The sequence below is a fragment of the Amblyomma mixtum genome, chromosome 6 (genome assembly GCF_055824585.1).
Source record: "Amblyomma mixtum isolate Tamu chromosome 6, ASM5582458v1, whole genome shotgun sequence".
NCBI classification, from domain to species: Eukaryota; Metazoa; Arthropoda; class Arachnida; order Ixodida; family Ixodidae; genus Amblyomma; species Amblyomma mixtum.
In genome coordinates this window covers 158294760-158318849 of record NC_143017.1, presented here as the reverse complement: position 1 = coordinate 158318849, position 24090 = coordinate 158294760, and the positions used below count along the sequence as shown (strand labels likewise).

The 24090-nt window shown below is 48.5% G+C and overlaps 1 protein-coding gene across 2 annotated transcripts in view; it reads left to right on the top strand.

The window, feature by feature from the left end:
* LOC149340954 (sodium-coupled monocarboxylate transporter 1-like) overlaps positions 1 to 24090 on the top strand; it is a 62891-nt gene that overhangs the window by 20893 nt on the left and 17908 nt on the right. For both annotated transcript variants that reach the window (XM_089549891.1, XM_089549892.1), the window contains exons 2-9: positions 4586 to 4777; positions 5454 to 5522; positions 5589 to 5640; positions 12839 to 12906; positions 13939 to 14019; positions 17075 to 17148; positions 22173 to 22313; positions 23532 to 23661. In XM_089549891.1, the coding sequence (XP_089406017.1) occupies positions 4586 to 4777; positions 5454 to 5522; positions 5589 to 5640; positions 12839 to 12906; positions 13939 to 14019; positions 17075 to 17148; positions 22173 to 22313; positions 23532 to 23661 (807 nt within the window). The remainder of the gene's footprint in view (positions 1 to 4585; positions 4778 to 5453; positions 5523 to 5588; positions 5641 to 12838; positions 12907 to 13938; positions 14020 to 17074; positions 17149 to 22172; positions 22314 to 23531; positions 23662 to 24090) is intronic.

The window sequence follows — 24090 nt, the reverse complement described above, 5'->3', positions numbered from 1 at the left end:
GTGGTGCTCGTCGCTTATTCTCTTGGATTCTGAATCGGCCCACAATATAGCCCATGCAAGAACGATCAGCGATTGAGTCGCTAGTCGACCGTGCAAGAAATAACAGCTCCGATCTGGCATGCCTCGGTAGGGAACTGAAGATGACGAAATGGGATCTCAAGCGAGACGGTTGCCCCAAAAATTCTGTCAGCACAGAGATGGGGAAAATAGAACGCACGAGGAGAGCCCAACATCGGAAAACTTGAAGCGTGGCGCAATTCTCAATCTGCCGCAAGTGAGAGAAACCCTTTCGTGTATTTTTACGCATTACATATCGCACACGTGCCACGAAGTTATCTCCGAGCCGAACTAGTCTAGGCCAAGGACACCCTGCCACGTGCCAAGTTGCGCTTTGTATGACACCATGCAAATACTGCCCCTCTAAATATATCAAGGAAACCGGAATCTTCAGCGACGCATAAAAAAGAACTTCGACGTAAGGAAAACAGCCATGCAGCAAAGAATGCTATTGCGAAATATGTGCAGACCGCCGGCCACTATAATCGGGGACAGCTTTCTGTGGTTGTGCAGTGGAAGCTACAACTCTAGAAGCTACGAGGGCGATCCGCAAGGCTTTCACAAGCGCGCTCTTAATACGCGCTCAGGAAGGAGAGAGACTTTTATGTTGGAGGCGAAAAAACTGGGAGTGGCTTCGCTCGCCTATGTCAGGATATGCGTAGGGAAAGCTAAGGAGCACGCGAGCTCTCCTTTTCAATCCTCCGACATGTTATCAGGCATGCGACACAGCTGGCGAAACGAGCGGAGGCGAGTGGTGTGACGTCATGCCAGATGGCGCGGTGAGCGTGCGGCGTCGTGACTTTACTCTGTGCTTCCTCGGAGCACCGCCACAGCGAAATTGGTTTGGTTTATGGGGTTTAACGTCCCAAAGCGACTCAGGCTATGAGGGACGCCGTAGTGAAGGGCTCCGGAAATTTTGACCACCTGGGATTCTTTAACGTGCACTGACATCGCACAGTACACGGGCCTCTAGAATTTCTCCTCCAAAGAAATTCAGCCACCGCGGCCGGGATCGAACCCGCGTCTTTTGGGTCAGCAGCCGAGCACCATAACCACTGAGCCACAGCGGCGGCATACCACAGCGAAATCGCAAGTTCGTGGACAGCGTAAATTTCGCTACAAAACTTTATGGCTCGCGCTCGTAGCTTCATCTGCGTAGCCACAGAAAACTGTCCCCGAGCATAGATAGGCTAGGATGAGGCTTGCATTGTTTCACCAGAAAAAAAAAAAGTAACTAGACTACATTCAGCGCCCTTAATTATCAACACGACGCTCCAAAGACATCGCAGGAATCAAGGCACAGTTCATGATATCCATGGAAAAAGATTACGACGGATGTTGAAGCCTATATAAGCCCTTTTTTCCACAACAGACTTGCTGTGAACAACGGTTCGTATGGAACCTGAAACGTCATTTTCGTTTGCTTTTGGCTTTGCAAATTACTAAATCTTCACCTTCTTCGAATAAAATGCTGTCAGAGTTGGGTGACGTTTACAGAAATTTACTCTTCTTTTAACAATTAAGGAGCACCGCCGTAGAAAGACACAGGAACAGAAAGAAAGGGAAAAGCGTTAAGTTGTTGGATTTCAGTGCTGCCCATGGGGCGGTGTGCATTGAGTATGCTCCAGCCAGCTCCTTCCCAACGCTAGAAACAGCAACGGGAAAAGCAACTGGTTCTGTTCAGCTGCGGCGTCACTGAACCATGTGTTGTGACGCATGCTGTGCTCCTTCAGCCCATTTTCTTGTTATTTATGATTCGTTTTGTTTCAAAAAAGCACTGCGCCAACACCACAGAGCATCAGTGCTTGATGGGGACGCCATTTTCAGGCAGAGAACATTGCTGGCCAAACGCCTACAAGGAAAGCAACGAGAATATTGACCAACTCTCGTTGAGGCACGCAGAAAAACGAGACATCATTCACAAGACATCCGTTACGCCTTCCTAATTCCTCGGCAAAATTTAGTGATTACGCCAGACAACCGGGCGCCACAACGAGTCTGGGAGCGCGAAGCCGCGAATGACATCCACTGAACGCAACAAGGCACGAAGGAATCTGCGAAGAAGATTGACCGCGTGCTAATGATGGCGGCAGCAATAAACCTCGAATAATTCCGCCGTTAAGGGTGCGATATATATCACAACGTCTCCGCCGTGCATCATCGCGTCTACAGAAAGATTGATGGCAGGGGCAAGGACTGCAGGCGCAGTCCGCTTTCGCATTAATTTGCACGCATTTTCTACGTGTGCCAGCAATGTGCACCTTGAATGTAGCATGCAATTCCTGTCCGCGGCTGTTACTGTAGCGGCCGCAGCTGTAATTCTCTTTGTTCCGTTGAGTCCATCGCGAGCTGGCCTTTTTGTATAGGTAAGGCTTTTCAAGGACCTTCTGCGGTCTTCGTAACCTTCACAGATCATTTCACTTGTGCAGGAAAGGGAGAATGAGGGAGGGTTGGGGAAAAAGCACAAAACATTTCCTCTCTCGCAATAACTGCTCCATCATATTGTGACGGACTAGAAGACGACGAAGCGGGCAGTGGCATGGGCAGGAGCGCTCGTGCTAGGCTCGCAGACATTAAATCATATCATCGCCATCGGTCATGCAGTCCTTTCTTCATCGCTTGCCGTCACGTAACATTTGGTGGAGGTGCGGGGTACCTTCTTCATCCCGGTCCCGGATCTTAGGAGCCTGCTGTACATCGAGGTCTTCTGTGAAGAGCTCACGGCTTCGCACCTCCCGGCGCTTCCCCAGCCTGCCAGGTATGCCCCGACGCCGCCGCTCTTCACCGCCCCGCCCCAAGCCCCGACAAGAAGACACGACGACACAACGACCGCCGCAACTGCCCTGTGGCCCCACTCACTGCCCACATGAGAACCCACATGAGAACCTAGAAGACCCAACGACCTACGACCCCACTGAACCGAGACCGCCGCCACTGACCAGAGAACCCATTGACCACCGACACTCACACGAGAAACAAGTACCCCAGCCCCTGCCGTTGGGTGTGTCCACGGGCCTCGACGTTGACTTCCAGAAACCGGTGGCTCCTCAGTCTTCGTGGACCTGGCTTCACCCGCTCATCATCTCTTTCATCGTGACGGCAAGCCCTTCATCTTCTCTTCTCTGTTCATATGTTCTGCCACGCCCATCGTCACGTCCTGCTTGCCATCGTCTGTGGCATTCTTCTAGTCCGCGCGATCGGGACGATCGCTTCGTGGCCCCGAGTCATGTGACGGACTAGAAGACGACGAAGCGGGCAGTGGCATGGGCAGGAGCGCTCGTGCTAGGCTCGCAGACATTAAATCATATCATCGCCATCGGTCATGCAGTCCTTTCTTCATCGCTTGCCGTCACGTAACAATATATACCACATGAAACGATCGTAGTTCGTATTCATGTGCTTAGAGATAAACATCATATTACAACACAATTCCAGTCTTATTTCTTCCTCGTCCACATCTCGGTAGTAGTACTTCATTCAACTGATGGCATCATGAGTGTCGAAGTGACCTTTTAGTGCATTTCAACAGTAAGAATACTTTCCACAGATGTCTTTACCACGAAAGTGTGTTCCATCTCCATATCTCTCGCATTAGATCCATCTCCATATCTCTCACATTAGATATGGAGATGGCCCTGCGTTAAGCTTCCTTTGTAATGCTTTTTCAAACACGACGACTGCTTCACGTTGTGGGCTAAGAAGGCGAATAAAATGTAACACTTGAACATCTTGGAGCGGCAAGAAAGACCATCGCACAAGAGAAAGCAAGGTCCATGCCACCATGCCGATATGGATTCTCTGCTTATTTCATGCCGGATAACTTCTGAAGCTGCTCGGAAAACTCACTGAAGGAACGAAATCACGCATGCACCTTATAAGTATTCTTATTTTTCCTAATGCTTAAACGTTCTTAACATCAGGGACACTTATTCATTAAAAGCTTTGCTCTATCCAGAACTCAACTTTTACGTAATTACTTTTTTGGGGTTGACAGTTTTGTTAACAGATAATTTAATATTGTGTCCGTTGAATGTGCCACATGGAAATGGGTTTTTCATTCCGGTAACGCGAAACAGATTCACTGAAATTCACTGAATTTCGTTTGGTGATTTTATACATTGAACAAGTTCTGTCTCTGTATACGCTGCTCTGATGTTGGTTGGTTGGTTTGTTTATGGGGTTTAACGTCCCAAAGCGACTAAGGCTATGAGAGACGCCGTAGTGGAGGGCTCCGGAAATTTCGACCACCTGGGGTTCTTTAACGTGCACTGACATCGCACAGTACACGGGCCTCGAATTTCTCCTCCAAAGAAATTCAGCCGCCGCGACCGGGATCGAACCCGCGTCTTTCGGGCCAGCAGCCGAGCACCATAGCCACTGAGCCACCGCGGCGGCGCTGCTCTGATGTCATCACGGCTGATGTGCTGGAGGATCTTAGGCACAATGCGATGTGGATGTCAGTGATGGGACGAGCTAGTCTAGGAATATAGCAGAATCATTTCTTTTTTCTCGTTTCTTTCCTGAACAGGTGTTTCCGGTGACCGCGTCCATGATGGCCAGTTTCTTGTCCGCAATCGCCATCTTAGGTATTCCTTCAGAAAGCTTCGTCAATGGTTCCCAGTACATGCTCAACTTCATCGGCATCATCATCGGCATCTTCTTGGCAGCTCATGTTTTCCTGCCCGTCTACTACGAGATTGACATGATCAGTGTGAACCAGGTAGGACACTTTGTTTTGAGACGGGTGCAAGGGCACTAGAAACATACATGCTTCAACACTACGAAGGGGAGAGCTTAATTTGTACTCGAAAACCAAATTTATTTTACCCTTTCATTAATTTTGAAAGAAAAGAATACGTCGTAGGTATCATTTGCATAGAATAAACGTATGCCGAGAAAGAAAAACAATATCTTTGTCCCACAACCTTCAGAGCAATCGTTGACTGAAAGCCTATAATGTTTTATGTTTCATACTTATTCGACCTGTACATGTGATGCATCTCAGTCTGGAATCCTAAAAGTTCAGTTTGGCAGCATAGAAAGCTTGCATAATATTGATAGCTAAATAAATTTCAATTGACACTAACGACACCAAATTAATGAGCTCATTAGACCAACAAGCCTGGATCGAATGAATGTATACTTTAGATTTTTTGTCTTTAAGGTTTCTGTAGCAAGCAAGGAAGTACCACATAAGGACCACTTGACAGTTGCGAAGGCAAAAATTACATTTTCCAGAAGTTTCTGGTAGATTTTACTAAAACATAGTGCTAGTTCGAGTTGCAAGCTCAGTACTTGTGATTGCTCCGTAAGTACCGCAACAATGACACATAACCGTAATAGGAATCTGGTTGCCGACAAAACATATTCAATTATATTTTTCGTTTTTTGCGCAGTACCTGGAGAAGCGGTTCAACTCCGTGTTGCTTCGAAAGGTTGCTTCTGGAATGACTGTGGTCCAAATGGTAATATCTCGCAAACCAGCTGCATGTAGTTAGAGCAACGCTAATGTTATAATCATTTACATTCAGTGTTTCTACATGGGCGTCGTGCTGTACGGACCGTCGCTGGCACTTGGGTCGGGTGAGTGTTCCTCTGCGTTCTCATTTATCAGTGTTGTTCGAGGCATAAAGGAATAAATAAACAGCATTAGATGCGGAAGAAAAGCGTACACTTGGCGCACGAAAAAAAAAAAAGAAAGTGACGAGGTGCACCTCGCTCTATATCAACGTCTGCAGTTCAGAACAAGAAGTAACAAAACAAGAAAATGACTGGTTGTTTCGACAGCATCTGCAAGCAAAAGCGCAATATGCGAAACACTCTCAGAAATGCCATTCTAATCTTTAACTGCGTTATTGTAGTTTTTTCCCCCTGAGACGCTGGTAAAGTCTGCACAGCATGCTTTAATTCAAGGGTATGATTTCCATATGCAACAGCTGTATCATACCGGTACTCAACTATGGGGCAGAAACTTGGAGGCTAACGATAAGGGTTCAGCTGAAGGACAACGCAGCGAGCTATTAAAAGAAAAACAGTAGGTTAAAGACCGAAAGCGGGTAGGGTGGTTGAGGGAATAAACGAGGCTTAATGACATCCCAATCCAAATCAAGAGGAAGAAATGGGCTTGGTCAGGGCATTTAATGCGAAGGCAAGATAACCGTTCGTCCTTAAGAGTAAAGGAGTGGATTCCAAGAGAAGGCAAGCGTAGCTGGGTGCGGCAGGAAATTCGGCGGGCGGATGAGATTAAGCTTAAAGTTTGCGGGGATGCGGTGGGCGCAGCTGGCAAAGGACAAAGTTAATTGGAGAGACATGGGAGAGGCACTTGCCCTGCAGTGGGCGCAGTCAGGCTGGTGATGATAATGATGATGATGATTTTCTATATTTTCAGGACAATTTTATGCTTCGTGGTCACATTGATAAGGCAGTAGGTATACATTAATTCACAACGTGTACTCACACTACCAAATGTCTCAAGCAAATTGTCTGACACTGCCATGAAGGTTCTGTCTTACATTGCCACAAATAGGACCAGAACCAAAAGAGCTAGGTACAGGCCACAAGCAATGAAGCAGTGTCCGAGCTGCGAGAGAACGCGAGTCCCTCACTTCTTCGTCCTCTAGGTGCCGCCCGGGGACACCTGGCGGCATTATCCCCCCCCCCCCCCCCCAAGAAAAAAAAGCAAAAACGTGGGCGCACTTTGAGCGAATGGGAGGAAGTAAAACAAGCGAACAAACGGTCACGTGCCGCTCAACGGCTGCAGGCAAAAATAGAAAGAAAACGCGGAAGAGGCGCCCGTTACTGCGTAAAGTAAGGCTTCATACGCAGTACGTGCAGGACCTCTGGTTGAGGTCGACGGCGCGAACTCGGCAGAGTGCCATCGGGCAGGACTTCAAACGTCACATTCATGATGCGGCGCAGCACTGTGTACGGTCCAAAGTAGCGGCTCAGGAGCTTCTCCGACAGGCCTGGGCGACGTACTCGAGTCCAGACCCACAGTTTGTCCTCGGGGCGGTACTCGACGTGTCGATGTCGTTGGGTGTAGCGTTGTGCATCCGTTGCCTGCTGCCGTCGGATGTGCATACCGGCCAGTTGACGGGCTTCCTCTGCGTGCCGGGTGAATTCCTCGGCGTTTCACGTGAGTGCCTGGTCGTCAGGGGTGCACGGAAGCATGGCGTCTAGCATTGTTTGTACGTCCCGCCCGAAGACGAGGCGAAACGGCGTTAAGCGAGACGTTTCCTGAATAGGCAAACGCCACGTGTGGGGGCCTCTCGTCCCAAGTCTTGCGCTGAACGTCGACGTACATTGCGAGCATGTCCGCTAAGGTTTTGTTGAGGCGCTCCGTGAGCCCGTTTGACTGCGGGTGGTATACAGTAGTCTTGCGATGGGTCGTGTGACTCAGCTGGAACGCCTCGTGCATGAGCTGCGCTGTAAACGCAGTGCCCCTATAGGTGATTACGGAGGACGCGGCACCGTGTCGTAAAACATTGTGGTTTATGAAGAAATGCGCGATTTCAGAGGATCTACAGCGCGGCACCGCCTTGGTTTCCGGATAGCGCGTCAAATAATCAGTCGCAACTATAAGCCATTTATTCCAGAAGATGATACAAGGAATGGGCCCAGAAGATCGATGCCGACTTGGTCAAAAGGTGTGCGAGGTGGTTCAATTGGTTAAAGCAAACCTGCATTCTTTAGCGGTGGTGACTTACGACGCTGGCACTTACGACAACCTCTGACGTAGCCGTGGATGGTCGCTGCAAGTTTAGGCCAATAATAGGCCTGATGCACTCGAGCGAGCATGTGTGCAAATCCCAAGTGGCCAGAGGTTGGCTTATCATGACACGCTGAAAGGATGTCGTCGCCGAGGTCTGATGGCACGACTAGGAGGTAGGTCCGGTCACCGTTGCTTGAGTATTTGAGTGTCGAGGTACGTTGGAAGCATGGCCCTCTAGGTGATCCATGACAGACCGCAAGTCAGCGTCAGCACGCTGCCTTGCCACGAAGTCCGAACTGGTGATCCACGAAACGATTGTCGTCCTCTGTGCTGTCATCAGCTTGCTCGACGGGTGCGCGCGAGAGCATGTCGGCATCTTCGTGTTTACGCCCGGACTTATAGGCAATTGTGTAATCAAATTCCTGAAGGCGAAGGCTCCAGCGTGCTAAGCGGCCTGATGTGTCCCGGAGATTGGTTAGCCAGCACAAGGAATGGTGGTCTGTGACCACTTTGAAATGGCGACCATAGATATAAGGCCGGAATTCCACCGTAGCCCAGACGGCAGCGAGGCACTCCTTTTCTGAGGTGGAGTAGTTGATTTCGGTGGGCGAAAGTGTGCGACTCGCATACGCGATCACATGTTCCACGCCTTCTTGATGTTGAACGAGGACGGCACCGAGCCCAATGTTGCTAGCGTCGGTGCGTACCTCCGTAGCAGCCTCCTCATCAAAGTGAGCAAGCACAGGGGTAGTGTGCAGTCGTCGGCGCAGCTCTTTGAAAGCAGCCTGTTGCTCGGCAGTCCAGACGAACGGTGTATCGTCACGCGTTAAAAGGGTCAAAGGTTCAGCGATCTTGGAGAAGACTGCGATAAAGCGGCGGTAGTAGGCGCACAAACCCAAGAAGCGCTTGAGCGCTTTCTTTGTAGTAGGACGGGGAAATTCGGCTACAGCGGCAGTTTTCTCGGGATCGGGTCTTACACCGTCGGCGCTCACAACATGGCCGAAAAACTTGAGCTCTTTGTAGCCAAAGTGGCATCTCTCGGGTTTAAGTGTCAAGTCGGCCAACCACAGGGCATCCAACATGGTCCGCAGGTGTTCAAGGTGTTTGTCGAAGGTTTCTGAAAACACCACCACGTCATCCAAGTAAACTAAACAAGTTTGCCATTTGAGGCCAGCCAGTACCGTATCCATCATGCGCTGAAACATCGCCGGCGCTGAGGAAAGGCCGAAGGGCAACACCATAAATTCATCTAGGCCGTCGGGTGTGATGAAGGCAGTTTTTTCGCGGTCACGTTCATCAACCTCAATCTGCCAGTATCCGCTCTTTAGGTCGATCGACGAAAAATACTTGGCGAGGCGAAGTCTATCGAGTAAGACGTCGATGCGAGGCAGCGGGTATACGTTCTTTTTCGTTATGGCGTTTAGCTTACGGTAATTAACGCAAAAGCACAATGTCCCATCCTTCTTCTTTACCGGAACGACAGGCGACGACCACGGGCTCTTAGATAGCTGAATAATGCCGTCTGTAAGCATCTCCTTCACCTGCGTTTGGATGGCGTCGCGTTCCTTCGGGGAAATGCGGTAAGGCTGCTGACGTATGGGGCGAGCATCATCGGAAGTGATGATCCGATGCTTCGCGATCGCCGTTTGCCGCACTTTCGAGGAGGATGCGAAGCAGGTTTTGTATTGGAGCAGTAGGGCGCGTAGGTCGCGATGTTCAGTCGCTGAGAGCCCGGAGCGACCCAGGAACGTGTCCGGATGTCCCATGGCCTCGGACGCAATGCACTCAGTAACATCTGTCAATTGGTCGGCCCACGCGATGGCAGTAGCTCGGAAAAGGCGACGAGGTTCGTTCGTAAAATTAGTAATCAGGAGCTCCAACCGACCGTTATGGAGGTGGACAAGGCTTCGGGCCGAGCAAATGCCGTGTGTCAGCAGCAAGGAAAGGTTGCCCTCGGCGACTGCAGGTCCATCACGTAGCCTACCATCGCATTCGACGCTTGCAAAAACACTGGCGCGCGGCGGGATCAAACACTCACAGTGTAAACACGAAGGGCGGAGCTGCGTTGACGAACGTAGGAGGTATCGTCAGCTTTCGCTGTAGAAAACGTAACAGTTCTGTTCCACAGGTCGATAAAGGCATCATTCTCGCGGAGAAAATCTACGCCCAAAATCAGGTCACCAGAACAGTCGCGGAGCACCAGGCAGCTAACTATATGAACGTCAAGTCGCTGATCCGGACCGTATCCGTGCACTGTCCAAGCGGAGTAATGATATCGTCCCCGCCGTCCGGATCTGCACGCCAGAGCAGGGAGTTGTAACTATATTTACAAGCGCTGCCAATTTGCCACTAATAATTGAAAATTCCGCTCCTGTGTCTACTAACCGCTAATGCTCTGACTGTCATATTGAAAACTCCGCTTATGTGTCCACCAACGCGCTAATGCTGTGACCGTCCAGAAGCACGGGTATGTCGAGAGAATCGGTCCTTGAGTTCAGCTGCTGTCGTCGACCTCCTCAAAACTCTGTCATTGGATGTCGGCGTCGTCAGGGGGTCTTTACAGCGTCGATATCCAGCTACCACGTCCCCCGGAGGTCGCTGTGTTCAGTTTTCCTGGCGAGGGCTGGGCGAGCGGTCCGCCGTCGCTCGTGAGGAGTTCAGCGCATCCGATGAAAATGATGATCGGCGAGGTGACCGTGATCGGTTATGACCGCGCCATGGACCACACAGGTTGCTTGGTGACGTACTCTTCAATCTCATGGGGTCGTTGGCCAAATCGGGGTCTTGGCGCATCGGAGGAAAAACCCTGCAGGCCAAGCTCTCGATATGGGCACCGATATGGGCACAGATCTTCTCTAGCTCGTCACGGACGAAAGCGCGGATCATGTCCCGGAGGAAGTCAGTATTGCTGTTAAAAGCCGGGAGAGACTCCGTAACAGAAGCCGCAAGGACTGGCCGGTCGAATGCGGTGGAACGCTGCAGGAGGACCTGTTCCATCGTGACAGCCTCCGCTAGAAACTCTGCAACAGTGCTTGGGGGGCTGCGCACGAGGCCGGCGAAAAGCTGTTCTTTAACACCGCGCATTAGGTGGCGCAGCTTTTTGGCTTCCGACATGGCTGGGTCAGTCCGTCGGAAGAGACGCATCATGTCTTCGACGTACATTGTAACCGTTTCGTTGGGCATTTGCATGCGGGACTGCAGGGCGCGTTCAGCTAGCTCCCGACGATCGGCGCTGACATACGCGGCGGGCAGTTGACGTTGGAACTCAGGCCATGATGGAAGAGTGTCCTCGCGGTTTTCGTACCACGTACGAGCACCATCCTCCAAGCTTAAAGGTGCACTGAAGAGGAATCTGAACTCGTCTTTTTTCCGCGGGAACTCAATCTGCACGTTCCGAGCATTCTTAGAAACTTCGATTTATTGCCCTGTGTGGCTGATTTTCCTAAGTAAATCGAATATAACGTCCGGCTCCCGCCTTTTTTTTTTAAATTCTTCCTCGTACGGTGGGCGGAGTCGACCAACGCGTGGAGTGCCTTTCAGCCAGTCCCGCGGCGGCTTGCCGCTCTGCCATCGTCGGAGTAATACGTAGTGGTCCGTAGAAGCAAATAGTCCGCGCGTATTTTTATTTCTGCGGGCTTACTTTGCGGCTATATTATCTGCGAATGAAACTATTTATTCGCGGAAACCTAAAAAACAAAATAAAGCGACAGCAAAGCCTCCACGGAGCTGGCTGCAAGGCACTCCACGCGTTGGTCGACTCCGCCCACCGTACGAGGGAGAATTAAAAAAAAAAAAGGCGGGAGCCGGACGTTAATTCGATTTAATTAGGAAAATCAGCCACACAGGGCAATAAATCGCAGTTTCTAAGAATGCTCAGAACGTGTAGATCGAGTTCCCGCGGCAAAAAGACGAGTTCAGATGCCTCTTCAGTGCACCTTTAAGAAAACGTTCCTCAGCTTGGCGGCGTCATCCCATTGGTTAAATGCGGCGACACGTTCAAACTGGAGGAGCCAATATTCCACGTCTTCCAGCTGAGTCCCGCGAAAGGACTTTGGTAGCCATAGGTTCTGGAGGCTGTAGTACGCGGCGCCTTGCATGACTGGTCGAGGGGCAGGTGCCGAGGTAGAGTCCAATGGCCTGTGCTCAGGAGGCAGTCGGCCAGGCGCCGAGGTAGTCTCCAATAGCCCATGCTCAGGGGGCAGCCCTAGATTTCGACGACTGACACGATGCACTGGCGTGTCGACAGGGAGAGGTCTGGGATCCTCGGTGTCAGGAGGGGTGTGCGAGATATTCCAGGGCGATTTACCCAGCGCACTCCACCACAAATGACTTAAATCGGACCGGAACCAAAAGTGCTAGGCACAGGCCGCAAGCAATGAAGCAGTGTTGTTGTTCGCCTCGTCCCAGCTCTGTTGCTGTTGTTGCCTTGGTGGCATATCACATACCCGGGATGGGGGATTGGCCAGGGTTCAGTGAGGAGAGACCAAGGAACGTGAATTGGTGCCAAGGTAATGGATTAACTATGGTAATGGATTAACTATGGATCAGGTGGCTTTAAAGCATCTCAATCATATTGTTACGAGTCAGTTGCTTCGCGATGCTCGCTGCGCGGAGTACACACCAGCAAGGATGCTTCTAATGTCCTTTTATTAAAATTAAATTCACCCTCTCATCCTCTCGATGCAAGGCGCTTTGTGCTCCGAGCTCATGCTTATCTTTTCACGGGCCTGTCATTACACAGCAGATATGCTTTGCGCATTGCCTTCTTTGTTATTATTGAGCGTAGCAGAGGCGTGACGTGCCTACAAAGAGTGACATTCCTGACTGCATCTGCGGTTACAAGAACAAAAGGCCAAATGAATAAATAAATTGCTGCTATGCTCTGCGCACGGCCTTCTATAGCATTCTCTCTTCGCACTGAGCGCCGCAAAGTCGTGAGGAGCTGGCGCAAGATGGTATTCCTGACTCACATCTGCGGTTAGAGTGTCAACAACAAGTGTGTGTCATGCCTCTCACGCCAAGTGACAACGCTGACTTTCTCCTTCATTTTTTTTCATGTGCTGTACGCAGTGACTGGACTTCCAGTGTGGCTTTCTATTGTGCTCAACGGGACCGTCTGCGCCTTCTACACGACGATCGTAAGCACTGCTTTGCATTGTTCTCTGCTTAATAATTTATCAAGCCAACGGTCCCTTTAAATTCCAGCTATAAAAAGTGCATCCTACTCTCAACCACGAACGCTGAGCAATTCGACAGTATCATTATTTTCCTTTCAAAGACAGTAAAAACAGATGACGCTGTTGCCGCTTTGGAGTGGACCCCTAGTCTCGCGCATTAGCGTCTTATACGCGGAGAGCATTAACCTACACCAAAATTATCACGCAAAAACAAAGATGTAATAAGGGAGTAATTACTCATTGACATCCACCCTACACATCCACCCTGACCAACAAAGATGGTGCGGGTGCTCGCAGTAAACCGAAATGTCAGAGCAACGCGCTATGGGTTTTTCTAAAGATGAAAGCCCCATTGTGACGGATAAGTGGTGGGCATTAAGACGGTGGTTGTTTGCTGGAAAAAATGTATGCTCAAGACCCGCGTTACTGCCAAACACTGAGTGGTAGGGACTTTTGCGTAAGTCCAAGCAAATTACCGTTCTGACTATTTCGAGCTTTTTCTTTTTTTTTTAATATCTAGGCTGGCCTCTACCTAACTGATGCTCATGCTAGTTGCACCCACCTCATGCTTGGCTCCGTGGTTAACGATACTTAGTGATAATTATTCCCACATGCATGAATAGAATGTCAAACATGCGTGTAATATATATGAATGTTCACGAAGCAAATGTCTATTCGACTCGGGCAGGCCAGCCTTAGCCCGTTCTGGGCCGTTTACTGTCCAGTTTCTCCCTCCTTATTTCTTTTTCCCTACTAGCTGTTCTATGTCTGAGGCATCACGAGCACTCCACTCGACACTGACGATGCGGGCAGTCTTCTTTTGCATGCCAGCCATAGGCATGCACACACACATACGTATATGCGCATATGTATGTTTTTATGTATATGTTTTAACTATTGAAAGCTAGCTCAATAGCGTGCTGGCTGTAAATACCTTGCCAATGGACAGCGGTTGCAGATGTACTTACTACCATGGCGTTCTTATTTTCGCAGGGAGGCATCAAAGCTGTCGTGTGGACCGACGTCCTGCAAATGGTGCTGATGATCTGCGGATTCTGCCTTGTCGCTACCAAGGTACCCCAGTTTTACTTCCAGAGCGCTGACGTGGACCTTCGCGGCTACGAACTCATATAATTACGTGTTACGGCATTAGTCAAGCTCCTGCTTTACGACCGTAGATGTGAACCAATGCAAGGCCAGAGACCTAAAAAAAAATCTCATCGTCACACCTACTGAAGCTGCTGACCCCACGCACAACCTCAAACCGGAAGCGTGTGATGGTTTGGACGACTACCTAGTGCGGCATCTATTCAACTGCTACTCAGTTAGCTTCTAATAGAAAAAACAAAATTACTTTGTTCCATAGAAATAGTTCTTAAACAGTACGAACAAACGTGGACCTTTTTTTTTTTTCAAGATGAGACATAACGGCTGTCTCATTAAGAGTACGAACGAAACATTGTGTGAGAGAATTTAGGATACGTAGAGACAGCTAAAAGTATTCACTCGCAACTTTTGGCAAAGCACACAAAGCACAGGTATACTGCTGCCAGCCTATATGGTAAAACTTCACCCATAAGAGAAAAGTGATATGGGATCATTCAGAAAAAATCTTGATCCTTTGAAAATGTTCCAGATGATGTACAGAATTGAAGTTTCAACGAACTCAAGCAGGCCCCCCGTACAGAAATATCTCGTTTCTTTCACACGATTGATTGATGAGCTTTCAGATAGCCCACCACGGTAGGAAAGGAGGAAGTTAGCTCGTCTTTCGGCGTAGCCCTTTCTTCCCGCGAAGTCGATCCAGTTTGAATCCGTATTTTGGTAAGCCTATTCACGGCACAAATGCGAACAAATTTTAAGTTAGAGCTCCTGTTCTGAACGACCTATTCCTTAATCAACAAGGGTAATGAAACATGGGCCAAAGATTTCCTTTAAAGCTGGGACGCTCATTTCGCTACTTGAGAGCCAAAATCGTCTGCTCATTTGGCTTCTCTTACTAAGCGATAGTTCAAACTTCGAAGCAACTAGTGATCATACTGTCATAAAAAAAAAAAAACCTTGGAAAGTCTCATTTCACTGTTATGAAAATAACGAGTGCAAGAGACGATCTGTACGCGGTGTTTTTCTTTTATATCAGCATGGCATCTCTCAGGAATGACATTTCATTCGCATATTTTCAGATGTCTGAATGTGAAGTTTATTTTGATTTACCACAGTGTAGGCTACATACAAAGCATCGTACTCTCCGTGTTGTCCGATAACTGCAGACACATCTCAAGGCTCTACATTAGAATCAGGCTATCACTCTAGCTTTGCTATGCGTATTCATTATCAAAGAATGAAACCTGATGGAGGCCCTCCATTGTGAGGGCAGCACGCAAATACAGCCAGTGAAAGATAATCTCTGCTAGCCCAAATTGTTTAACTGGTCCACGATGATAGTTTCGAGGTACTGTGGGCCGGTCCTTTTATTATCTGATAGTGAACTCGGCCAGGTTTTTATCTCCGAGTCCGCGAAAAAACGAAGTAGAACGCCCCTGTATACGTGGAAACAAACACTTTATCAGCAGTGCACACCAGAGTATTTGTGACCTGCGAGAAAGTGTAGACATACCTCGCATTTCCTAGACCTGTGTTCGGTCGTATCTCAGAAAAATCGATTGTTGTACACTGAAGCATTGTTAAGCTGAAGCCCTACATTATATGGGCTGCTAATATTGCGGATAACCTTGCCTTGCACGAGTTTTACTGATTAGTTCTTCAATTGGTTACTTGAGTTTAGTTATTTGGTTAAAAACTTGATAAGAAAAGTAGAGCATATCGACTTTTTCAATGAATACTTTGATTGTACCGCTTTACATCGCAAATCGCTTAACTGCTGCTATACGCACAACTATTCTTACACCACTGTGCAGAAGTAACTGAATGATCCCACACGTGCGTTATGTGCTTATAAAGGGAGCATGCACCGACATCACAGTGGGGTACATGAGCATGGCGAAAAGCAGCGCGCATGCACAATCGGCTTATCGCCTGCACCGCTTTGGCTGTGTGCTGTAGGACAAAATGGCGTCCGTGATGTCAGGTAAACACCTTTCATATAAGTTCCGTTTCTAGAACATGTCCCACATAAGTGTCTGAGAAGGTCCATCTGTTCTATTAAAAGCATGCGTTCATCTAATCTGTCCGTGCTGCGTCGGAAGCGCAGCAGCACTCCGGGCATAAAGGAAGCCGAGGTGTGGCTCGTCGGCAAAGGACAAATCTTTCGATAATTAGTGTCAGCCAGTCAGCTTCGAAACAAGTTGCCAGTACAAGCTGTTAGCAACATCATTGTTCTGTTTTCTCAAATATCCCTCGAGGAACGAGCGCCGTTGTATAGTCTGTCTGATGTTGTGTTTTTTCTAGGATGCTCACTTAAAAGCTACAACTGCATTCTAGTCATAGTGTTATTTCGCTTGTGGAAGTCTGCCGTTAGCGCCGGAGTTGAGGCGTTTATTCTGCTAAGGCATATAGTCCCTACGTTGCAGTCAGTTCCAAAAAGTTCAACCAATATGAAAAAAAAAACACCAAAGTAATTGCGATGGCGGAATCTAAACTTGTCGCGTAGTGCGCGAAAAAAAAAAGTGAGCATTCTTCTTTTTAACTTGTCACATGCCCGGCTGTTATAAGAATGAGGAACTCTGTGTTTTACCATTTCATATTGGAACGCTGACTAAATTATTTAAATTGATTGAAGTACCAACTCTTCTACATTAATTGTATATTTCAGTACTGCCGACCATAGACGAAAAAACAAAAAAATAATTGAAGCGCCATCCATCTGAAGCGACCTATAGAGCACGCGTAAAGCTATTCGGGTTTAGATGCAGTAAATTAGGCGTCATGTGGGTTACGGAATCTTACGAAGATTTACGAACAGCGACACTTCACACTTTTTGTGAAACAACGATTGTGAGTCACAAAGAGTGACGTTTCATTGCTCATTTATTTCTTGCTCTGGGACGTTTTGCTTCGATGGATTAGCGTAGCAGAGTGGTACGCGTTCAGCTGCTGAGTAGTTTGTCCAAAGAGCACTTGCTGCGTCACTGACGAAATCAGTATCGTTCGTGTCTTTTTCGCTTTGCAGGGACTGATTATGACTGGCGGGCCCAGCGGGGTTTATAGCGTTGTCGATAAGCATGGACTGCTGGAGTTTTTTGAGTAAGTACACATATGCACCACATCCCGCGAAAGCCTTGATGATAAAGAAAAATGTGTATGCGGTGGCCAATTCGCCGTTGCAGACGGTCGTATATTTTTCCACGCACAAACCGTTGAGGTGTGTCGTATAATTTCCTTATGCACACTAAATCAATAAATAATTACAAAAATACCGAGAACGTAAATGTGGTACAAAATTGGCAGCGCGTATACCGCAGTATTTGCTCAATGGCGTTAAGAACTTGATGCGAATGTTCAATAAATTTATCGCGGAAATGCGAATTTCGCAGTGGATTTGAGCTTTTCAGCGATTTCCTTCCAAACAGAAGCCTGTTCTAATATGGTAATGTATCAAAAGTTGTCATGATATTAGGCACTGGAGGTTGGAAAAGCAATTTTCCTTCAGAAAATCCGCCCGATTTGGCTGTCTCCTCACTGCTGAAGTAATGAACCTTTGTGCTGTCGTTCCCGTTCGTGCTAAGACACCAGCATAGAAAAATATGATAAAATGAGAGGCACGTTTTCTGTGGAGCATCAAGATAGTATAACGTGACCTAAAAAGAAGGAAACAGTTAAGCGCTTAAGATTTTATTTAATATAGTGATACGTCTGCAAGGTAACATCCGAGGTAACGTCTGCAAGGTAACATCCAATGTTTTGTACGGCCTTTGTTGCGTGAACCTAGCACCAGCGTCTATTTGTATATTAAAAAAAATATATATTTTCAAGAAAGGCAAATACTTACGTTTTCTCTAACAAGTTTGCGCACATACAATCTCCGCTTAATACAAGCTTGCAAGGCACCGTGTTACACACAAAGAAAATAACAAGCCTTATTTTGCCACTGGTGGCCAGTGTGTTATAAGTTCGTGTTCGTGCTCCGTAGCATTGAGAACTGCAAAAGAGTGCATATAAGATTCACTCAGCGCAATTTCATAACAATTACTGAATGAGGATGATGAAGCCTCTGCCTCAAGTATAGTGTTTGACACGAGCTGCAGAGCTTACATAACAATGTCTGGCGTCTTACATGCGGCAGCATTAGGATGCATTTAATTTAATATGTTTTGCCTTCTGACTTAAGTGGCACCATACCCAAGCGAATCCCACAAAAAGCTACCGTGAATAGCATTACAAGTATACAGAACGTAGGCGCTGCATCGCTGCCGAAAATCGTTAACGTTTAAATACTGAGAGCTGAAATAGTTGAGTGGAAACTTTTTGGACGCATTTTAAACTGTAATGAGAGATTCCTGCAAACAACTGTCTTGCATATATCTCATATATCTCATATATCTCATATATCTCAAAAACCCAACCAGACGGACCTCCGTCGAAGATGTTTTCGTTCTGTCTTGCATAACTACAAATGCGTCTTTACTGTGAAGCCACACTAGCCTTAAAGTAAAATAGACGATTAAGGCCTTACAACACAACATTACCGCCGTTGCTGTCTAAATAGAGAAGAGAGGTCTTACCATTGTCAGCATTATGTTAAATGTTATCACAATAGAAGAGTAATTACGATCACAAAATGGTCAACATTTATCACGCATGAGTCAAGAGGGTTGCTACGCCGTCGTCACCTGCGCACTTCAAGGAAACCAAAAAATAGTAGCGAAGGCTCGGCGCAATCAACGACCTAAACACGTAGGATATAGTAGTAGTAGTGGAAGACCATTATTCGGCCTTAATTTACAGGCCGAGCATGTCGACCGCCTGAGCGACCAGAAGCCGCTGTTCTTCCTCCCCTTCAGCGCCAAGCCAGTCGAGCCAGGTGGTGATGCATAGAGAGGGTGGGGGAAAGGAACCCGACTACTGAGCAGCCGGCAATAGAAGAGGCAATGGGCCAGGTCCGCATAGATACAGGGGCAGTTGGGAGAGGAAGGGTCCGACCGATAGCGATAGAGAAAGAGGCGGGATGGGGTGATAACAGCATTCATTTCGATGTGCCGAAGAAGGCGAGCCTCCGGCACCGTGAGTGATGGATGAGGGGGAGGGTAAAGGCGTTTGTCGAGGCGGAGCTCTAGGTAGACCTCTTTTATGGTGCGGCTAAAGGTGAGCCTCCCACCGTCCTCCGAGGTCTTGGGCCAGCGGATCAACGGTGCCCGGAAAAGTATGTCGCGGGCTAGCTGATGGGCCAGATCATTGCCGTCAATCCCTGAATGCCCAGGGATCCAGCGGAGGGAAACGATGGAAGGATGCAATGTGGAGGCCGCACGCTCTGCCTCCTATTGGGGAGAAGGAGTTAGGGTGCGGTTCTGTATGTGGTCTATAGCGGTTTGTGAGTCTGAATAGACTGTGTAGTCTTGAAGAGAGAGAAGGAGGGCAAATGACTGGAGGGCATGCGCAATGGCGAGGAACTCGAGGTACAATGCGTCCGGAGGGCGCGGATACGGCCCAGTGATGTGGGTTTCAGGAGCGGGAAGGTGGGGATGGTACAAGCCGCACGAACCTCGAGGAGCCACGAAAGAGGCATCCGTGTAGGCTACACCCTGGGTATCAAAGAGAGGGGAATAGTGCTGCGCGGCCGCATGACGACGGCCGGCGTGCAGGACGGGGGACATGTTGGTCGGGAGGGGGAGGATACGAGGATTGGGAGCCGGGGTGGGAATAGGAGAGGTAAACGGAGAGATGAAAATTGGCGAGATACCCGCTTGAGTCAATAACCATTGACTCTGACGGGTAAGGGAAAGCCGGGCAAGCTGCGAGTCACGATGGAGAGTGAGAAGAGAATGGAGAGGATGAAAGAGGCATGTGGCAAATATCTTACCGGTAGAGATAGTGATAGGGAGGTTGAGAGCTGCCTTGTAGAGGCCCACAAGGGCAGTCTCGAGAGTGTTGAGTCTGATTGAAGGAAATGTAGGGTGCAAAGTACAAGACCTTGTTGAGGGCCAGCGCGTGGGCAACTCGGCACGCATGAGCCTCGTGGAGACCTGAGCGCCGAGTGACCACGCGCCGCAGGAGGCGAGTTACGGAGTGGCAGGTGGTGACAGCGTGGTGCTGGGCTTGCACGTTCTTGGCCGCATGCAAAGGAAAGCCAAGAACTTTGCACTGCGTGACGACAGGAATCGGAGAGCCAGCAAGGTGGAGAGAGAGACGAAGTGGTTGTGTGAGCGCTGGTATGAGGAATGGTTGAGAAGGAGACGCACGAATTTCTCAGGAATAGGACAGAGGCCAGCGGTGGTGAGAAAGTGGTCGACGAGATCTAGGCACGTAGCAGGGTGTCCTGTACGTGACCGGGAGAGCCAGTCGAACACCAGAGAGTAATGTCACCGGCGTAACATATATGATGCAGGTCGGGAATTTCAGCTATAGCTGGGAGGCGAGAGGGGCCATAGCGAGATTTAAAAGGTTAGGAGAGAGAACAGCACCTTGAGGAGTGCCACGGGTGAGGTGGTGGGTTCGGAGAGATGGTTCGTCGCGCATCTCTGGACGTCGCGCATCTCTGCAGCGCCCACGTCCAGTGGCCGTCGCGTTCGCTCTCTTCGCCCAATCCCAGACCCAGATCCTCACCTTCTCCGTTTGTGGCGTCGCCGTAAACGTCTTCAACGCTCATTTCGCTCCCAACCCCATAATGCCCAACTTTCCACCCGGATCACTGCTCTAGAGCCGAGACAGTCGCCTACTGCGTCTCCCTCGAGCACTCTCATCAGAGTGCTCTTTGTGATGTCCTTGATCCTGCATTGAACTCGCGATCCGCATGGTCTCTCTTTAAATCCCTCCTTGGCACTAAGCCTGCCCTTGCGCCCACCCTAGCTAAAGCCCTCACTCAGGGGACTCCCTCCGATGTTTTTGATCACCTCATTTTGGTATGTCTATGAGGTCATATTATATCCCATGTATATTCAATGAGATGCCTGATAATGTTTTCAACTTGAACACTCGCAGACAGTTACGTGATGCTATTGCCGAGCTTGAACAGCTCTAGTGCATATGTTTTAATGTACACAAAACAAAGAATTGATTTGGTAACAGAGGTTGTTGCTGCTGCCGGACGGCGCCCTACAAGCCCAATTGAGGCTTTGGCGCGTCCGCGTCTTGTATTGTTTCTTTGGTGTGAATAAAGTTTTTATTATTATTATTATTATTATTATTATTATTATTATTATTATTATTATTATTATTATTACCTCGCCTCTCTGTATCTCCCGCCCCCTCTGGCACCCTCCTACTCGGTGTACTCAGGCTTACCTAACCACGATCTGGACCACTACTTCAGTCCCAGGGAGCTCGAATCGGCTCTGGCTGCTAATGCTGCACGCTCAGTGAAGATGTCATTACGTACATCACACTTCATAACCTTCCTGACTGCGCTAAAGAATTCCTCCTTCAAACCTACAATAAAGCCTGGGACAGCGGCTGCCTGCCGAGCTGCTGGACCTCCTCCCTCATATCTGTGATTCCAAAGCCAGGCAAACCTTCCTCTCTCTCTAACCTCCGCCCAATCTTCCTGGCCTCGTGCGTTGGTAAGAGCCTCGAGCGAATGGCCCTGACTCGCCTCTCTAATTCCTTGAGGCGAGGGAGTTATTCCCCATTCTCTCATCGGCTTCCGACGCCGCGTCTGTGCACAGGACATGTTTCTGATTCTCCAGCGCACCTTTCTGTCACCTACCCCCACTCAAGCTCACGCACTTGTGATCGTCGATGTTCGCAAGGTGTTCTACGGTGTTTGCCACGACCACATCTCTTCTCAGCTCGCCTCCCTAGACTGCGGCTCCCGCCTGTAATCTTATATCCGCTCATTCCTCTTCAAACCTGTGGCTCGTAGGATATATAATGCTCATCACAGCGCATTCGTTTGCGCTCTAACCTTCGGGCCTTCGTAGTTGATTTCTCTCAGTCGCTGCTACTATGCATGACTTGTTTCCAATGAACCTGACTCCCATTTCTGTCGCTAGCGATGTATACAAACCCCGTCACGTGCACGAAATACGTGAGCCCCATTTCCGTGCCTATACGCGATGGTGGCTGCTGCGAGAGTGTACGCTAACCTGTTATCCTGCACTGCTTCCGATGGAAAGCATGAGCTTCAACTTTCAGAAGACGTTCACGTTCTGGAGCGTCATCATCGGGGCAACAGTAAGCTGGACAATGAACTTCTGCACCAACCAGACCATGATCCAGCGGTACTGCAGTCTCGGCTCCATCCGCAAGGCCCGTGTGTGAGTTCTTTCTCAATAACCGCACTCAGGGGGGACGCTGTACTGCGGGATAGTATCGCTACGCCGTAGTCGACTAGGCTGGACAACCAGTGAATGTCACATGGTACATGTAGTACTTGCATCCTACAGCCCATATAGTGGGTGAAACCCTATAGCTTCACGGCACGTCGTGGTCATAAACTTGCTCAATGCACATAAACTTAGCCAAGAAGTAATAGACTTTGCGCATGCGTAGTCAATCAAAGCTCTCAAAATCAGTCACAAACGACCTTATTATGGCAGTACGACTGCTAGCTTGTGCGGATCAAGGCTTTTGCTTGTCTAAAGGCGTTACGGCTGCCGGTTGTTAGCTTGCGCAAAACACGGAGTTGCAATGAGCCCAAAACACGCTTCACATTAATTATATTTGTTGCACTGACTGAGATACATCATTTGAACTCTACACACGATACGAACAATAATAAAAAAAATACCACAGAGCACCGCACAGTATCGTTATTGTTACGCCTTAGGCCGTCAGTCATGCTTTACTTTTAGCTTTAACTTCTCTACCTTCTTGTAACGTCTAACTCTGGGTAGTTACGCGCTGGAAAGTCGAAACCAAGTGCATATGCAGGTTGGCATACGAAACATTGAAGGTGAGTTAGTAAGGTCTACAGATGAAGTGGCTACCCATCGTTATTCAGCAAATGCCTTTGTTTTGTGACAAGTTCGAGGTCGTGCAATGCAAATATTACACCATAAACACAGCGCCTTGAAATAAGCACTCGTTCAATACTAGCCTGCTATATGCGACCATTATATGTACTTTCTTTTTGTTTCGCAGAAAAAGTTAACTCCTACAATTACTCTCCGCAAAAATAGCAATAGACAGCAGGAAGCAACAGAGAGAAGAGCAGACGACACAAGGCTGACGAACAACTCAGTGAGGTGTTAGCGAGCCTTGAGTCGTCTGCTCTTTGGCTGATATATTTTCGCTGTGAAGCAGATTGTTGTCCAGCAACTTACTATCCTTTCATTTTTTTTTTTTTGTCGCCACTCACAACCGTCTGTCTACTATATGTAGTTCAATTATTTACCTTCCGAGCTTTGAAAGTCATTCCGGAACAGTCTTTCTTCGCTCTTGAATGCTGAGCACCGTAAGGGGTGTGCTATTACGCTCTGTCAGCCATGTGCGGATTGCAAAACAATGTTCACAACTCAGGCTCTCACCCGCAGGGCGCTGTACATCAACATCCTGGGCGTGGCGGGAACAATGACATTCGCCTCCTTCTGCGGCCTGGTGCTTTTTGCTATCTACCATCAGTGTGATCCGGTCAAGGCATCCATTATCAACAAATACGACGAGGCAAGTGACGATCAAAGAAAGCTTTTCGTTTCGTTTCTTTTTATAGTTAAAAACACGACAGTGCATCGATAAGGTTCAACTTGTTGTTTCACTACCATCCTTCTCTTTTTTATGTTTTAGCATGCGCTGGACAGAACTAGAAAAGAAGTCATCAAAATATCCTAGCTAGAAAAGGACAGTGAGGGCAAACTGAAGTTGCCTTGTGTTGATAGAACACCAGTTTCTAACCCCAAAAAGAGCACTCTTACTGAAAACAACGCTCTTGTAAGGTACGAAAGACCAAGCACTAAAATACAGGTATCGCCGCCACAGGCCAATCTCGTAAGTACAAGAGCCATGACGAAATAACCAAAACACGCACGGATCTCTGAGGCGGACCAACGTGCATGAAGGTTAGGCGTTTGGATACTAAGGTTTTATTAGGAAATC